At 33.9% G+C, this 17,900-nt stretch overlaps 1 protein-coding gene across 1 annotated transcript in view; it reads left to right on the forward strand.

Moving 5' to 3' along the window:
* Positions 1-17,900, forward strand: part of Ptp10D (Protein tyrosine phosphatase 10D) — a 51,097-nt gene that overhangs the window by 3,110 nt on the left and 30,087 nt on the right. The window contains exon 3 of the mRNA XM_017623796.1: positions 6,054-6,300. Coding sequence (XP_017479285.1) covers positions 6,054-6,300 — 247 coding nt within the window. The remainder of the gene's footprint in view (positions 1-6,053; positions 6,301-17,900) is intronic.

The following is a 17,900-nucleotide window of genomic DNA, read 5'->3' on the forward strand; positions in this document are numbered from 1 at the left end:
AATCCCCGCAATTTAAAATTTTTAGAGTTTTGATAGTTTTTAATTTCTTTAAGTTTCCCCTTTTTAATAACCTTAATGGAATTCCAAAACTNCATACTTTAAAAGCAGGAGCGGCCCCAGCAGCAATTCTTGGGGGGGTGGTAAAATTTTTCAACATATATCGTGTATATAAATTTAAAAATCCCCGCAATTTAAAATTTTTAGAGTTTTGATAGTTTTTAATTTCTTTAAGTTTCCCCTTTTTAATAACCTTAATGGAATTCCAAAACTTGCAAAAGATTTACGGACCTTTACGCGTTGGTGATGGCGAATATCGCAGACGATTTAACGATGAGCTGTATGAGCTTTACTGCGATATAGACATAGTGCAGCGAATTAATATTCAGCGGCTCCGCTGGCTTGGCCATGTCGTTCGAATGAGTAGAAACGCTCCTGCTCTGAAAATCTTCAACGCGGGCCGCGATGCTGGTAACAAAGGAAGAGGAAGGCCTCCTCTGCGTTTGGAAGACCAGGTGGAGAAGGACTTAGCTTTATTTGGCATTTCCGATTGGCGTCAGTTAGCACAGAAGAGAAATGACTGGCGTGCTGTGTTGGACTCGGCCAAAATCGCTTAGACGGTTACTGCGCCAATAAAGAAGAAGCAGAAGAATTGCATGGAAAATGATATTTATTGCCCTCATTTGCTTAAAAGGCAAAAATATTTCACATAATTTTACTTATTTTTAACAGCTGACGACCGACGCACGCGATCTTTCTGCTTTCTGTTGGCGTTAGCGTTGCCAAATTCAACGCCAACGCAACGCCAAAGTTGTGGGTATGTGGACCGGCCTCTATTTTTACGCAAATTTTCCCATATCTACATATACATATACATACATACATATGTACAAATGTCCTTGAACACCAATCAACAAATAAATTTTTTTACCAAGGATTATATTTCATCAGGTATACAGTAGCGTGGCCGAAAATCCGCTTTTTAGAATTTTTATTGGTAATAGCAAAAATATGGTTCACTATGCTCTAAGAACAATCTGTGTGAAATATGATAATTTTTGGTCAAGATCCAAGTCCATCAAAGTTCAATATGCTCAAAAAATAAAAATTAATAAACAAACTTGGGCGAGCCTAGGATATTGACCAAAAATTTCCACATTCCAGACACATAGTTTTTAGAGCATAATTACCAATCAAAATTCTAAAAAAGCGGATACAGCATAACTGCTACAAGTAGCAAACTATTTTGGGGCTGTTAGTGCTTAGTCGCTGCGAGTCCGCGTGGCGCGCGGCATGAAGGCAAAATCACCCGTGGCAGGAGCGACAAAAATTAATAACTACCCTGACGGAAACAAGTGATTTTTTTTTTAAATCAACTTATTGAAAGACTACTTTAAAACAAATGCAATGAGTAAATGTTTCGAATTTTTATACTCTTTGCTCAAAAAACAATTTGTGTCTTGGAAGTATGAAAAAGCATCTGTGAAGTCCAGAACACAAGCGTATTCAAAGAAACATACTGACTTTGAAGTTGTGTAAACCAAATTCATTTTAAAGTACTTGAAATTAAATGCAGAGTCGGACAGTCGACCTGCAGCTTGCACACAATTCAAGCTGAGCATTTGAAAGCGCATTTACATGTCTGGCTGTAGCTGAGCGTGCAAAGGTGTTTGCTACAATTGGTCGCAGCCAAGAATGTCCATGTTCAAATCTCATTTAATTTTTAATTTCGGTTTTTCTTAGTTATGAAAAATCATCTGTGAAGTGCAGAACGAAAGCGCATTCAAACGAAACATACTGACTTTGAAGTTGTTTAAGCCAAATTCGTTTTAAAGTAACTGAAAATACATGCAGAAAAAGGCAATTAACTGCTTCCTAGGACATTGCCATGTTAAATAAATGAGTTCCTTGCAGGTAAAATAGTGAGAATTTCAATTAGTTATCATTGCAAATAAAGTAGTTTATAAATTACTTTCAAACTAATTCAGTTTCTTGCAGGGTAGCGACTCCGTGCAAGTGTCCGTGTTTTTTTTTTCTTTTAAACAATGTATTAATAGAATAAGGATTGATATTCAATGTAAGCGATTAAAAACTCTGATCGAGAAGTAAAAATACTTCCATTTGTTTATACATATTTTTTTTTTAATTAAAAATGTTATACAAAATAATGATTGTTTGAAAAATTGAAACAATCAGGTTAAAGCATGTCTAAATAACTATTATCGTGGAAAAGATTAGCAAGATAAATGTTATGAATCAGTGGATAATAAATAATTACTGAATTCATCAAAAAAAGTTAATAACAATAACTTTTGTAAAAATTCGAATTTTGCAAAATTGTTCAAATTATATTTTTTTTATGTTTGTAAACCGAATAAAGTTTTTTGTTCGAAGAAATCTTGACCATCCAATTTTGGGTGGCCCCACCTGAGATATTTTCACTCATATACAAAAAAGAAAAAAATATTCCGACGAATTTATAGCCTTGAAGTCGGTTAAAATGTTTGAGTTCTTTGTTAATTTTATGTAAATAAAGTGCAATTTATGAAACTTTAAAAAGTGTATTTATTTATTACCTACTGTACATAAAACTTGCAAAAATGTTAAAATATTATCTGAAGCGAATTTTCAGTATTTTCTGGTGATATATCTCTAGAAGTAGGTTGGGATGGAAGTCTGGTAGGGATGAAACGATAAGAGTAAATACAAGTACATATACGATATTTTTCCTTCGATACCAAATAATTTTGGTATCGATAATTTTGAACCAAGTACTGAGTAGGTATCGAAACCCGATACCAAGAGGAATTTTCTTTTGCAATTTTTTCCTACACTAATATGAATTAGCCAGTGCTTATGGCTGCTTAAACGCCAGCGACCTTCAAATATTGAAGATGTTTTTTTCCTGAAAACAGTACGCTTGAACTCTTTTAACAGATATTTTTCCTATTTTTGCATCAGGGAATCCATTTCCAAGGTAGCAAAAACCAAAAAATCTATTTAAAATATTTTTTTAAGTTCATTGAACGCTGTTCTTACGTCAAAAGGATAAAAATCCAAAGATTTTTCTTTTGCCTTAAGGCCAAGGTAATTTTTCGTTCAAGGTCTGATACCTTTAAAATTAATTTCAAAAGTAAAATTTTTGATTTTTTATCTTTTTCTACCTAAAAACAACATGTAATAAACTTTTTAAAAACAATTTCGATTTTTGCGATAAAGGAATGGGATTCCTTCATGTACGAGCAGCAAAAATATGGGTTTAAAACTTTTTAAAAATATCATTGCATACCGGTTTCAGGCCAAAAACAGGAAACAAATTTAAACCATCTTTTTTTGAAAGTCATTTTAAAGGTCATTGTAATTATTCAAACAAACTAGGCTATTTTTCCTGAATTCCCCATCTCAAAAGCTTTGAAACACCGTTACATTTATTTCGCTATCTCTTCTCGTTTGATTTTGTCCCTTTTTTTCAAAAATAGAACACTGTGCGCCATATACACGGCCCAACGTACAGAGTAACGCTATTATTCTTCGTGCTAAAAACATTATCGGACAATATTAAAGATTATGGAAACTAACTAGCTCTGTTACAGAAAAAATAAGCAAAGGAGAAAAGAGTAGGGTGCAAAGCATGGATGAAAAAAAAAAGTTATCTTAGAAAAAACTAAAATGTTTAACGTAGCCCAGCCCAGAAATTTCGAGTGGAAATTTAGCTTTACAAGAACTCACCGTATAAAATCCGTTACTTTTTTACTATAAGAGATATACACCTGGAATTTCGGCAACTTATAAACGAAGGTACAGTATATCTGCCTACGATAAAAAATCAAATTGGACTTCCCAAACCCCCGAAATTCAGCATCCAAAATGAATATTGGCACTGAGTGCCCAACTCACGGTTGTAAGGTTAAACGAGATTAACTGCTTGTAAACTTTCCCAAAGTATTTTCTCTGTTAAATATCATTCATCATTAAACATGTGGCTTTGCTAAGTTATGTTGTTTTATTTTTTTTTCAGTTCCTAAGCTATTAACTTTTATTTTTCTTAGTTTAGGATTCGCCGAGCAGGATTAATTTATTGCGTAAATGTTTAAATTTAATCCCGTTCATACGGAATAACTTCATAGCCAGAAGTACCGGAACGAGTAGGTATCGATACTTTAGATCCGATATTTTTCGGGTATCGATACTTTCTTACGATACTACTTCCAAGTAAAGGTATCGATACTTGCATGGCATCGTTTCATCCCTAGCCCTTGGTCATACATGTGTACTCCTATACATATGCATATATTCCATTAGTTGGCTTCGGAGAAAAGATATTAAAATCCAAGGTATTAATTGTAATTACAAATGCAAAAAACATGCAACAGAAATCTTTGTTGCTCCCGGCTGCGAGGTGGAAATACCTTTATGTACACAAAAAAAAATAACAAAATAAAATAAAGAGAAAGAAGAAATTGCATGTCCATAAAGCTTTGAAGTACACAGCTTTAGAGAAAGGAAAAAATTAGTGCAGTTTAAGTAAAAAGGGCAACACAAAACTAAGCACTCCATGGCACCTCTACGTCTGCAATAAGCCATTTTCCCTCCAGTTGATTTTAATTTTTGTAACGACAAGCGTTAGCGCATTGTTATTATTATTATTACTTTTTTGTTAACAAAACGCAACCCCATTATTTTTATCAGTTGCCTTTTCGTGTTGGCATTGTCTGCGCATTTTAATGTTTTAAAGGAATCCTCTTATCTCTCAACTCCATTCTGTGCCAAAACGGAAAGTTTTAAAATATTGAAAAAGTTTTAGTTGTATTTTTGCATGTTAAATTTTCTCTGCAAAACGCAAATACATTCCCATATCACTAATGCCCTGCAGTAAAATTTAGAGACAGTCTGAAAAAGCGCTAATTCCGAACTATACATTTGAGATCTATCTCTGAACTAGTGTAAAACGGATGCAGATCGAGGCAATTGAAACTTGCGGTGTAAATATGCAAATGCTCACTACTCGTACAATACAAAAGTAGCTCAGCGAGAAGACATCCGACTCAAGCATCTTTGGTCGCGAGTTCAAATCGCGGTGGAGGCAGTTGTGAGTTTCCGAATTAAATGAATTTAAACTGTTTCGTGCAGCTTACAAATAATTTTAATTTTTGTTTTTATAAAATATGTAATAGAAAAGAAAAAAATGAAAAAGGTATCCAAAAATGGAATCTTAAAAACGCAAAGTAATGCACTGGGAGGAATTGCCACCGCCAATGACATCGCCGTGTAAAACTGGACAGTTGAAAGCATTGCTTGGGTACTAGTACTGTCGGCAAAAGGTATAGTTCTACGCTAGTTCTGAACTAGTCAGATTTTCTGCAGGGTTAGAGTGGAAAGTTGCTGAGTCAATTTCTACAAATTTTAAAGGGGAGGAAAAAATTCGTATAACCATTTTCTTCAAGTATCTTGCAAAACTTTGAACACAACATTTTGCTTGCTTAAAGCAAAGCAAAACTACACACGAGTCAACAGGATTTGATGTTAATTAAACGATTTTCTATTACTTTTTGGACCTATCGAATTTCCTGTGCCTCTTTTGGGTTTAGCAAATGTGGCTCTCATTGAATATAAACTGAAAGAAATAAAAAGTAATTACCTCAATCCTTTTGGAAACGATGCTTTTTTAATTTATCTTTCCTCCTATATCATAGTTTTTGCAAAAAGTTTAACCTAGCACTTTTTCAATCTAAGCGAGCGATATGTTTTTCGCCGATATTTTGCTACTTTTAGAAAGGCAATACCCGTATTCGTAGATGTATTTATTATACATGCAAATTGAATCCTTAAAGTATTTTTTTCATATTTCATTACATTGTTTCCCCCTAATATTCTATGCCATTAGTTTTTTTTTAAATCTGTAGTTATTAGATATGCATTGCTTGCATAAATAACTTAAGTTATTTTTTAGTTTACATTGTTTGGAAAGACACCATTGGTAGCTATGAATACATGTATGAATGTTTAACATAAACTAAAGTTGTTTATTCTATCTTCACTTCTTTTGTCTTTTACAGAATGTGTTTTGTGCCGACTTAGCCATAAGCATACCTAATAATCAAGGACTGGACAATGTTTTTTATCGCATCGACTACAGTCCGCCATATGGTGATCCAGCGCCAAACACCACAATACAGTCGCGCGAAATAGGCGAGGAGATACAGTTTTCCCATGCCCTTCCCGGTACCAAGTACAATTTTTGGTTGTACTACACGAATTACACTCACCCTGATGTACTGTCGTGGACAGTGACAATTACCACAGGTAAGTAAATAATGACAATAATCTCGATAGCTTTACTTACAGCTTCGCCAAACCGAGATATTTTGCATTAGTTAAATTTTGAAGCAGTCAACTAGTTCTGTTCTTTTTTTTTTAAAGGTTTTTAACTCAAGTATAGTAATAACACTGTAGGGATGCTAAGATATCACAAACAGCGCTCAACTTAATATTGGCTCGTTGATTACGGATATGTATACCATTTTTCTAGAGCAGGATGTGAATGAAAAAAATCAAACTTATATTTATGATTTTCTTAATTGTAATAAAGCTTATTTAAAAAAACAACACCAACGAAGAAGATCATTGGATAAATAATGTTGTGAATAGTAAAATAAATATGCGCAATGATTTCATACAAAAAAAAATCATTGGGTGTTTTCATTTCACAAATGGCTATTTTTTTAGCCCTCGATTTTCTTCAGTGGTAGCCTGATTTTTTGTAGCAGAACAGGCTTTAATGAAAGTTAAAAAACCTGAAACAATCTGCTCTTTTAAAATTTTTTCCCAGTTAAGATATGAATTTTTTTCATTCACAATGCAGATCCGTAATCTACGACCCAAAATTAAGTTTACGTGTCTCGTGTCTTGTGATATTTCAAAAATTGAGATTTTCCTTACCGAATCACTTTGTTGGGTAATAACATTGATGCTTTTGGTTTAGCTGAGGGAGAGACAGAGACCAGGATAGAGATAGGGGAAGTTGGAATTACCTTTTGTCAAGAGCAGTGTTGCCAGGTTTTGAATTTGAAAAAGTACTAAAACCCAAGAAAAGTCGCGTTTTTTCTCGAAAAAAGCACCACATTTTTATTGGAGTATTTAAATGTTACAATTTTCTCCGTTTTGGTTAATTTTTTCTACAATTCCTAGGAAACGAAAGCAAAAACCAAAATTGAAGTTTCATGAAGGTTGTGGTAGTTTAAATCTACACTGCAGTCTCTTATGATCTTGTGAACTAATGGAACATAAAGAACTTTTCTTTCGACCGCTTAGCACCTGAAACATAATGAAATTTGATTTTCCTTTTCAATGTGTCTTATAGCGTTTTCTTTTCTCGAAATAATGTTGCATTTATTCTGCCCTGCGCAAAGGCTGTCAAGATTTCCTGTTCCTTTCTCAGTATCTTCACATGCATTCTGCGTTCTCTTTCTTTAAAATGTTGCACCCTGATTATTGCCATATAAAAAGGTGGCATTTTTTTCGAGAAAAGAAAACGCCGTTATTTCAGCGTATTCACTGGAGCATAGTGCGAAAAATATTTTTGTGTCAAAAAAGCTATCTACTCTTCAAATCCCACTCGATTTTAATTATTCTCCTTTTTCAAAAGGTTCGTTAGATATTAATTTTACTGTTAGGAGATGCTGCTGCTTTTTTGAATAGTCGTAAAAAATATAACAAATTCAGCCCAAACTAAAGGTCTAAAAGGCGATTCCTGGTCCCAGAAATGGCGAATTACCGAATGTAAGTTTGACATGATTGAAATGGCTGCTACATATTTTGTTGGTAAACATATGCTCTCCGCATATGATTATCATTGTGACATGATTTTGTTTAGAATTTTGTAAACTGGCTTAAAAAACTTACGATTGCTATAAATTTTGCCCCCCTTTTTGTTAAGATTTACAGATTTGGTGTTTTCAAACTAAAAACAAAAGCACCAAAAAACGCACTAAGAACTAAATTCTAAAATTTTCGCGTTTTGAATAAAGAAAGGCTCTAAATTTAGTGCGAAAAGCACCAAGTTGGCGACAGTGGTCAAGAGGTATTCAAATCAAGTACTCACTTTACAAGCATGATGTGAGAGAGAGAGAAAAGGCAGATGAGGCGTTGGCGCAGCACGCACATTGTTTCGACTTTATGGAGGCAGGTGGAAAAGGAATGATGACAGCTGATTAAAAAATCGGTTGGGCTTAGAGAGGGAAAAGTGAAAGTCGTAAATACACTGAGAGAAAAATCAATCAAAAATTGGTTAATATTACCAAATTCAGACTTGAAAAGGAATCAACGTGATTTTTGGTTAATATTAACAATGCCTTGGTTGATATTTTCGACAATGATTTGGTAATATTAACCACAATTTTTTTTACATTAACCAAACTTTTGGTTGGCGATTAGTTCGTTTCCATACGCTTATGTTCTGCACTTCACAGATGCTTTTCCATAATTCGGAGATACAAAACAAAAATATTTATTATAATTTTAACACGTTGCCTCTGGCGGAATATGCAAATAACAGCAAGCATCTCCACAAACTCAGCTACAGCCGCTTTATAAATGTGTCTTCAAATGTTCAACTTGAAACGTTTGATTTTGTTCTGCACTTCACAGAGGCTTTTTATTAATTAAGAAAAACCAAAAACAGAAAAAAAATAAAAATTATGTATCGCGCTGATGGCATTCGTACTGCTGGAAGCCAACAAATAACAGAAAGCACCATACATACGAATTCGTTCTCAAATGTNCGGATTCTAATGTTGCTTCTGAACGGTACCCTCTTTCAGATTCTGCCCTTAACTTAGGCGCACTGCATATTTCCGAAAGTGATGTAGAAGTAGCCATCTGCTCCATAAAGCACTCTTTTAAATTGGATTCTGATGGCCTCTCAGGTGCTATGCTCAAACGGTGCCCATCGCTTGTTCAGCCATTAACAATATTGTTCAATAAATCTCTTTCGTCTGGCTACTTTATTGACGACTGGAAAAATGCTTTCATTACACCAATCTACAAAAGTGGGTACAAAAATTACGTTTCGAATTATAGGCCTATTTCCAAACTGGACACTGTCCCAAAAGTTTTGGAATCAGTTGTCAAACAGAAGCTCAACTTCGCAGTGAAAAGTTTAATTTGCCCTTACCAGCACGGGTTTGTTAGTGGGAGGTCAACTGTCTCCAACCTTGCTACATTCATGGAGGACTGTGTCGCTGCGATGCAGTCAGGTCTACAAGTGGACGCTGTGTACACAGACTTTTCGAAGGCGTTCGATAGAGTTTCGCATAAAGTCTTAATTAATAAGTTATCGCGATTGGGTTTTCACTCAACTTTTCTGGAAAGGATTAATTCCTATCTGTCCGATAGGTGTGGTACAGTTGCTTTTGATNTTTCACTCAACTTTTCTGGAATGGATTAATTCCTATCTGTCCGATAGGTGTTGTACAGTTGCTTTTGATAACATACTCTCCACTCCTTTTGTAGCTACGTCGGGTGTTCCCCAAGGCAGTATCTTGGGCCCTCTTTTATTTGTCTTATTCATAAATGATATTGGATCATGCTTCCAGTCTTCTAAGTATTTATTATATGCTGACGATCTAAAGGTTTACTCAGTAATCAGAACCTCACAAGACTCTCTTTTGCTGCAAGCTGAGCTTAATAACCTGCATTCTTGGTGCTCCCTTAATTCCTTATCTTTAAATGTTAGTAAATGATCCTACTCCACTTTCTCCAGAAAGCTTCTTACCGTTCAAACTAATTACAATATTGGGGGCCATGAACTTAGTTATGTCGCAGAGGTTAAAGACTTAGGGGTTTACTTCGACTCAAAATTAACCTTCGCAACCCATATTAACTACAGTGACGAGCAAAACTGTAACATGATGTAAGACTTTTTATTTCAGCTGTCGCTATCTTTCCAAGTTCTAACGACATTCATACTGTTGTTGTATATTTTTATTGGTACATCTATGCTTCCTCTGTCATAACGATTTGAAGTCAATTCAACAACATTAACAAAACCAGCAAAAATGTAAATTAAGGCAAATGTTACAGTTTTGCACTCATATATTTTTAATAACTTTTTGACAATTTTCACAAAAAAAAAGAATTATTAACACAATGTTCAGTATGCTTTTGCTTTATTTAGTTCCTCGTTGCAATTTGGCATACCTAATGTGTATGTCTGGAAAAATTCTGGAGTTATAGCCTCCCACATATCCTTGGTGTGCTTTCACAGCTCATGTACTCCATTGGACGGACTTGGATACTTAGTAAGATGCGCTTTTAGGTGATTTCGCAAATTCTCGATGAGATTCATGTCCTCGGATTGTGGAAGTCATTTCAAATTAGTAAATTTCTGCTTTTGTTCCAGTCTTTGCGAACATGTGCAGTGTGTTTTGGTTGCTTTTTCAGTACAAACTCTAATTTTTTCGACTACATCTTGCAAATTTTGTTGAAATATGAACAGATACTGTTCCTTACGCATAATACGTACAAACGGATCAACAACATTTTTGAAATACAACCCCAAACTAATATTGACCGACCACTGTGATTCACAGTTTGCCTTACATGATGCGCTTAGGCTTAATTTGGGCTTTTGATCCAATACTATGCCCGGCCATCTGATTGAAAGCGATTAAATTAGTCTTTTCAGACCAAATAACCCTCATTTAAATCTTAAAAATGTGTTTTTTATTGAATTCTGTAAGACCTAACATATCCCAATAGGCAACGGTCCGGTTTTCGTGCGATGCAGCAAAACGCTGCCACACGCGCACATGTATTTTGATCAAATTTGCTTTTTTCTTCATTTATGATCCATTTTGCTCAATTTGGCAATTTTTCGCCTCACTATCTACTGATTTGCATTCAATTTTAATACCTTAAGCGCTTCTGTAGTAGTGCCTGCAGCGCTACTTGCTACTAAGTTCACAAGATATCGGACTGTAATATATTTTGACAGACTTCCTTTGTCCTTAGTAACACTTTAGGCTATATTTTTTCTCAGTCTTAACATTTTCAAGTAGCAAATTCCACAATTTTTTGCCACTTTCCCTGCGATCCCGCCTTTTCGCTGTAAATATAATATTTACATTTATGTTTCCTGATTAACCATATTATTTACAGGTAATCACTTCTTGAATAAATTACAATGCAGAAAAAAGGCATCTGACTTCCAACTAAGCAAAAGATAACTGTAAAATGCAAAACTGAGAGTGAGTGCAAAACTGAACATTTGCCTTAACTTACATTTTTGTCTCCAGGTTTTTTTATTGTTGTTGGATTGACCTCAAATCGCTATGAGAGCGGGAGTAGGGGTGTACCAATAAGAATATACAACAAATGGTTGAAAGTCTTTAGAACTATGAAAGATAGCGGTGGCTGAAATAAAAAGTGTTACATCATGTTACAGATTTGCTCGTCACTGTACGTAGTTTCCAAAGCTTATGCAATGCTAGCATTCGTACGTCGTAATGGTCAGTTGTTTAAGGATCCCTATACTCTGAAGCTTCTTTATGTCACGTTAGTGAGATCTAGGCTTGAGTATGCGTCTTTCATTTGGCGTCCCTATCAGGCTGTCTATATAAACCGGATTGAGAAGATTCAAAAAGTTTTTATCAAATTTGCCTTGCGTTCTCTAAAATTTTCTGAGCCTATACCTCCGTATACTTCCCGTTGTCAACTTATTAACTTAAGTTCGTTAAATACTAGGCGTTCTTTCCTAGCAGCCTCTTTTGTGGCCAAAATATTGGAGGGCACAGTCGATTGTCCTAATCTTTTGGATAAGTTAGCATTAAACGTCCCGTCTTATAATCTGTGTCGTGTTTCTTTATTCTACCTGGGATTTCCTAAAACTAACTATGTAAAATTCTCGCCTTTGTTCAGAACCCTTTCTGAGCTAAATGAGCTCTCTGAATATGACCCGTCTCTCTCATTTGGAACAGTTCGTTTTGTCCTACTTAATTATTTTAGGTAGTATATAAGCTCTCTTGTTTTATAGTCAGTAAGGATTTATTCCATTTGATTAAATAAATAAATATAAATATAAATTCAACTGGAATCATATTTCTTACAATCGGCTCATTTACCATGAAAAAATCAAACCATAACTTGGTTGGAAATAAAGATACATATGAGGATGAAGAAATAAATGATAACGATGAAGTCAAAGAAAAATAAGGCAAAAGTGAAGATAAAGACGAAAATGGAGACAATGGCAGATACATAAGAATTAGGGTAACTGAAAGGGTAAGAACATTTCTTGAATTTATGAAGTGAAACTTCTTTAGCGGCAGTGGGTTGGTTGGGAGTAAATTGTCAATTTCAAGGGGAATAATGCACATGGAAATGGTTCTCAGCGGTTTAGCGGTTTGAGAATAAAAACAAAAACAAAGATGCCTAGAGGTACAGGCAAAAACAAAGATCAAAGTAAATTTAAACACTTTATGGTAAAGGTGAAGAGGATGAGGAATATGCAAAAATAAAGACAAATATGAAGAAAAGGATGAGGATGGAGATCGATATTGTTATCGATATAATAATTGATATTGCTATCGATAAAATAATCGATATTGTTATCGATACTGTTATTGATTAAATAACCGCTATTGTAATCGATATAATAATCGATATTGTTATCGATACAATAATGGATATTGTTATCGGTATAATAATCGATTAAATAATTGATTTTGTTATCGATTTAGTCATTTATATTGTTAACGATATGTATAATAATCGATACTGATGATTGTTATATTTATCGATGAATTAATCGATTTTACAATCGTTGTATTTTTCTATATGTTTATGGATATTGTTATCGGTATTTTTATCGACACAGTTATCAACAGGGTTATCGATATACTAATCGGAACATGGAATGTGATCACATTACATGACATCACATCACATTTTATCACATGATATGAAGAGACATCACATGATATTACATCACATAATATGATATCACATCACACGATATCACGTGACATGACATTATATGATATGACATCACATTATATGGCATGACATCACATGACTTGACATCACATGATATGACATCGTATGACATGACATGGCATTACATGACGTGGCATCACATGATATGACATCATATGGTATGACATCATATGACATGACATCAGAGGATATGACAACACATGACATGACATCCTATCACATCACATAAAATCACGTCACATCTTATCACGTCATCGCACCTCATCTCATCTACGTGAATAGAAAAAGAAAAGGATAAAAGCAAAGATGTGAAAGATAAAAACAAAGATGAAGACCAAGGTAAAGTTACCGATTTCAAAACCAAAAACACCGTTGGAAAGGTAATTTTCTGTAGATGAGGAGAGTTTTTATAGTTTCGAAATTGGTTGAAAATCGTTCAATTTAAGCAGCCATATTTGTGTATGGTTGTTTTTGCAACCTGTTCAATTTAAGCTGTTTCGCATTTTGTTTTACTTCGTATTTGAAATTAAACTTTGAAATAAAGATAAATATGAAGATGAAGAAACAAGTGATAACGATGAAGACAAAAAAAGGCAAAAGTGAAGATAAAGACGAAAATTGAGATAAAGGCGAAAATGGAGACAATGAGAAATACATAAGAATTAGGTTAACGGAGCTGAAATTTTCCGATAGGAACCGAAATAAAATCAGCCATAAAGGTTACTAAAATTTATCGAATCATCGAAGTTTATAATTATCGAAATTTATTATTAAGTTATCGCAACGTATCAAATCTCGAATTATTCAAACTGATCAATGTTTACTGAGTTGTCGAAATTTATAGACACAGAAACTTAGTTGTCCAAATTTACGGATAGTTATCGAGCTATAAAAACGTGTGGGATTAACGAAATTTGTCAAGTTAAAGAAATGTATCAAGTTATCGATATTTATTGAATTATCATTATTTATAGACTTAACGAAATTTATCGAGGTGTCGTAATGCATGGAGTTCTTTCAACTTACAGAGTTATCGATAATTATTGATCTACTGAAATTGGTTGGTTCAACGAAGGGTATCCAAAGTTTTTACATATTTGAGTTATCAAAATTTATCGAGCCATCGAATTTCACAGTTATTGAAATTGGTCGAGTTAACGAATTTTGTTGAGTTATCGAATTTTAGTGTTCTTGAAACTATCGATATGTATCAAAGATTGAAATTTATCGATAAACTTGAATGTATCGGGTCAATTCCAAGTCCTGCCGAAGTCATTCAAAAACCTCTCTCTAGAAAAACTCTCCCAGGCTTCTAAAACTGGGTCCGTTTCACTAGCGGGGCAAATGCAGCGGAATTTAAAAAAAATAGTGGGATAATTTTTAACTAATTTTTTGCTAATTAATTACCAAATACAAAAATTTCTAACCAATGCCGTTATCCCGTTAACTCCATGTCCGCTAGCGTAACAATTTCGCTAGCGGAATTGGTCATAACTACGGTGACCATAAATATGGATTCAAAATGAAGGACAATTTTTCAAAAATATGCCTACATATAGATATTTACGTAGTATAAAAATATCAAAAGAGTATATATGATTCTAAATTATTATTACATTTTAAACTTTAAAAATGAATCACGTTTTCTTCATCGATATTAATCTTTTTTACATTATTATTTATAAAAGTATAGTAAAACATATTATAATTACAACAGCTTACACGAAAAGTGAAAATCATTAAAAGATTATTTTATAGGCAAATTTTGAGCCGTTCAAAATGGAAACAATACCTTTCTTTTTTTGTTTTTTTGGTACTTTTCGCAGTTATTTGTCAAAAATCGACGTCATGAATCGACGTTAACGACGAGTTACAAAGTGCCCTTTACCAAAATATATAATTTGTGCAGATTGCGCTCCATAGCATCTACATTTCTAATCCGATTTTCATTATCTTTGGATCAAAATTTAGTGTAATGATATATATTCTTTATCGAATTTTTAAAATAATGAAAAAATAGTCAAATAAAACTGCGTATTTGATTTAAATCTCACTTTTTCGGACTTTGACGACAAAATGCAAATGGTCGCCTGTAGTACTAATAATTTTCATTGAAGTCGCCACAGTTTATATATTTTGGTAGAGGCACATCAATACCCTTCGAGCTGTAAGTCGCTTACGTTGATTGGGAGATTTTTTCATGAGATATTGAAGAAAAGCTACGAAGAGTACCAAAAAACACTTTTTTGAAAAAATCCATCCATTGTCCGATAATTTTAAAATAACGAATAAAATGCGGGACAAATGCAGGACACTTGGGAAAAATCAGTACATTTTCAGGATTTTTAAATTTGAAAAATTACGCAGGACCGACCTTTGAAAAACAGTACGGTCCTGCAAAAAACAGAACGGATGGTCACCGTAGTCATAACACATGTTCTTGATGTAAAAAAAAACCTTTTAGGGCGCAAAATTTTTAGGTCGAGGACTGCTTTCCAGTAAAATAAAATAAAAAATTCTTCAAAATAAACAAAATTTTCATGAAAATTTATTTTGGCATCAAATATATGATAAGATAACTCTTAACTAATTACCGAATCCAATAATTTCTAACCAATGCCGTTATCCCGTTAACCCTATGACCGCTAGTGTAACAATTTCGCTACCGGAATTGGTCATAACACATGTTATAATTATCAACAAAAAATCTTTTAGGGCGCAAAACTTTTGGCTCGAGGAATACTTTCCAGTAAATAAATTTAAAAAAAATAACAATAATTTCTAACCAATGCCGTTATCCCGTTAACCCTATGACCGCTAGTGTAACAATTTCGCTACCGGAATTGGTCATAACACATGTTATAATTATCAACAAAAAATCTTTTAGGGCGCAAAACTTTTGGCTCGAGGAATACTTTCCAGTAAATAAATTTAAAAAAAATATACGATACGATAATTTTTAACTAATTTTTTGCTAACTAATTACCGAATCCAATAATTTCTAACCAATGCCGTTATCCGCTAGCGTAACAATTTCGGACCCTCTAAAACTAGAAAAACTGTCGAATTTCGACAGTAATTGGCACTCTAGTCTCAGATTATTAGCCGTCAAATTTGTTGTGCTTGTTACACTGCATCACAACTTTTAGTTCGGTTTTTATTCTCCAGACGCCACTATCCAAAAAATCTTTGCGTATTTTCATTTGACCACTCATTATTTCTTATTTATCCATCGATTTTCTTCATTAGGAATTTGATGTTTTTTTTTGTAACAGATCAGGCTTTAGTACAAATGCAAAAATTTGGCACAGAACCTGTTATTTTTTTTTTCTCTGTTAGAGTTTAATTTTTTTTTTAATTTTTTCATTAAAAAAATAAAAAAGGCTGGAATGATTAATTAATTTGTCAGAAATTATTACCCCTATCGGAAAGAGATGTATACGCGGTTTATTGAGAATTTCATTGGCTTTCAATTGCCGTATTTTATATTAAGATCTTTAAATTGGTTCGTAAGATATACGTGATTAAAGGAACCAATTTTTGCGTTAAGCTGAATAACGGTAAATTGCAAATATCTCGAAAACGTATCCATAGAAAAAAAATTAACTCGATTTTCGGAATCACCGATCAATTCTACATAGGAATTGGATAGTGGCATCCATAGAACATTTTTGGTGTAAACCAGTGTTATTATCGCATCTCAAGGAAAACTTATGTTTCTTCTCTGTACCACCATGATCCCTTTCTTCTGCTATATTAGGCAGTTTAAATAGATTTTACATTCATATTTTATTAATAATAATAATAATGGAACGATGGCGACGTGTCCAATTATTTCGAAAAGAACAGGCGACCATTTGCCTCAAAAGGCTTCCTGCGTCATAATTTTTTGTTTTAAAGACCCATACAATCGCATTTTGTTTAGTTTCGGGTTATAGAGTTCTTTGAGGCATCGCGATAGAATTTCTTGAACGTGCCTTTGCACCAATCGACAAGAGCTCTTTCCTCTTTCCTGCAATATTGAATGTTTGCTAATCGAACTAGTGCCGATGCATGCCAAGATCTCAAGATATATCGCATAATGATCTTACGATATGTACGAGTTCGCGCACAGTATAGGTATCTTCTGGCACAACAGCCGATTTTGGACAACCTTCACAAAATTCATCCTATAGCGAAGTGGAACTACGATTGAATTCGCAAAACCAGCAAAACACCAAACGTCGAAGCGAGTTAATCGGCGCAATGCTCTTGGTTAAATCCACGTCGAAAGTCACAGAAAATAATCGCACAAAAATTATTTTATCAAAACGAATTTTAACAGGGCCCAATTGCACCAACGACTTATCACTTATCACTTTACAACTTTTAGATAAGCCTTTTTTTGAAAAGTAAAGTTGATAAGTGTTGCACTTTTTACTTATCAAAAAAAAAATTAACAACTTATAAAAAAATGAGTAACTGACAAGTTTTTTGGATAAGTCGATTTGATAGCCATTGCACAGCCAATTTCGTTTGCTTTTCAAATAGAGGAATAACGTGCTTAGCTAAAATCATGATAAAAATATAGTAAGGTAGAACCGCTGAGTCAGTTTTAAGATTCTTGACGTTTCCAAACAATTTAATTTTTAAATTTACTCACAAACTCACACACACATTTTCATTTTCAATCTCAAGCAACAACAATTTCCCAGCCAGCAAGAAAACGTACATTTTACGAACATTATGTTTTACGAGGGATTCTCGTATCGCCAAAAAGTTAGAGAAAAGCTCGTAAACGATAAAACAAAAAAATATACAAGTAAGAAAGTCTAAGTTCGGGCGGAGCCGAACATTAAATACCCGGCGCAAGTATTAAATATATGTTTTTTCACCCTTCCGAAACCTTCCGCTAGATGGTAAGCCGAGGT

This window comes from Rhagoletis zephyria, unplaced genomic scaffold (assembly GCF_001687245.7).
Source record: "Rhagoletis zephyria isolate East Lansing unplaced genomic scaffold, Rhagoletis_zephyria_1.1 Rzeph_scaffold_03359, whole genome shotgun sequence".
NCBI lineage: Eukaryota > Metazoa > Arthropoda > Insecta > Diptera > Tephritidae > Rhagoletis > Rhagoletis zephyria.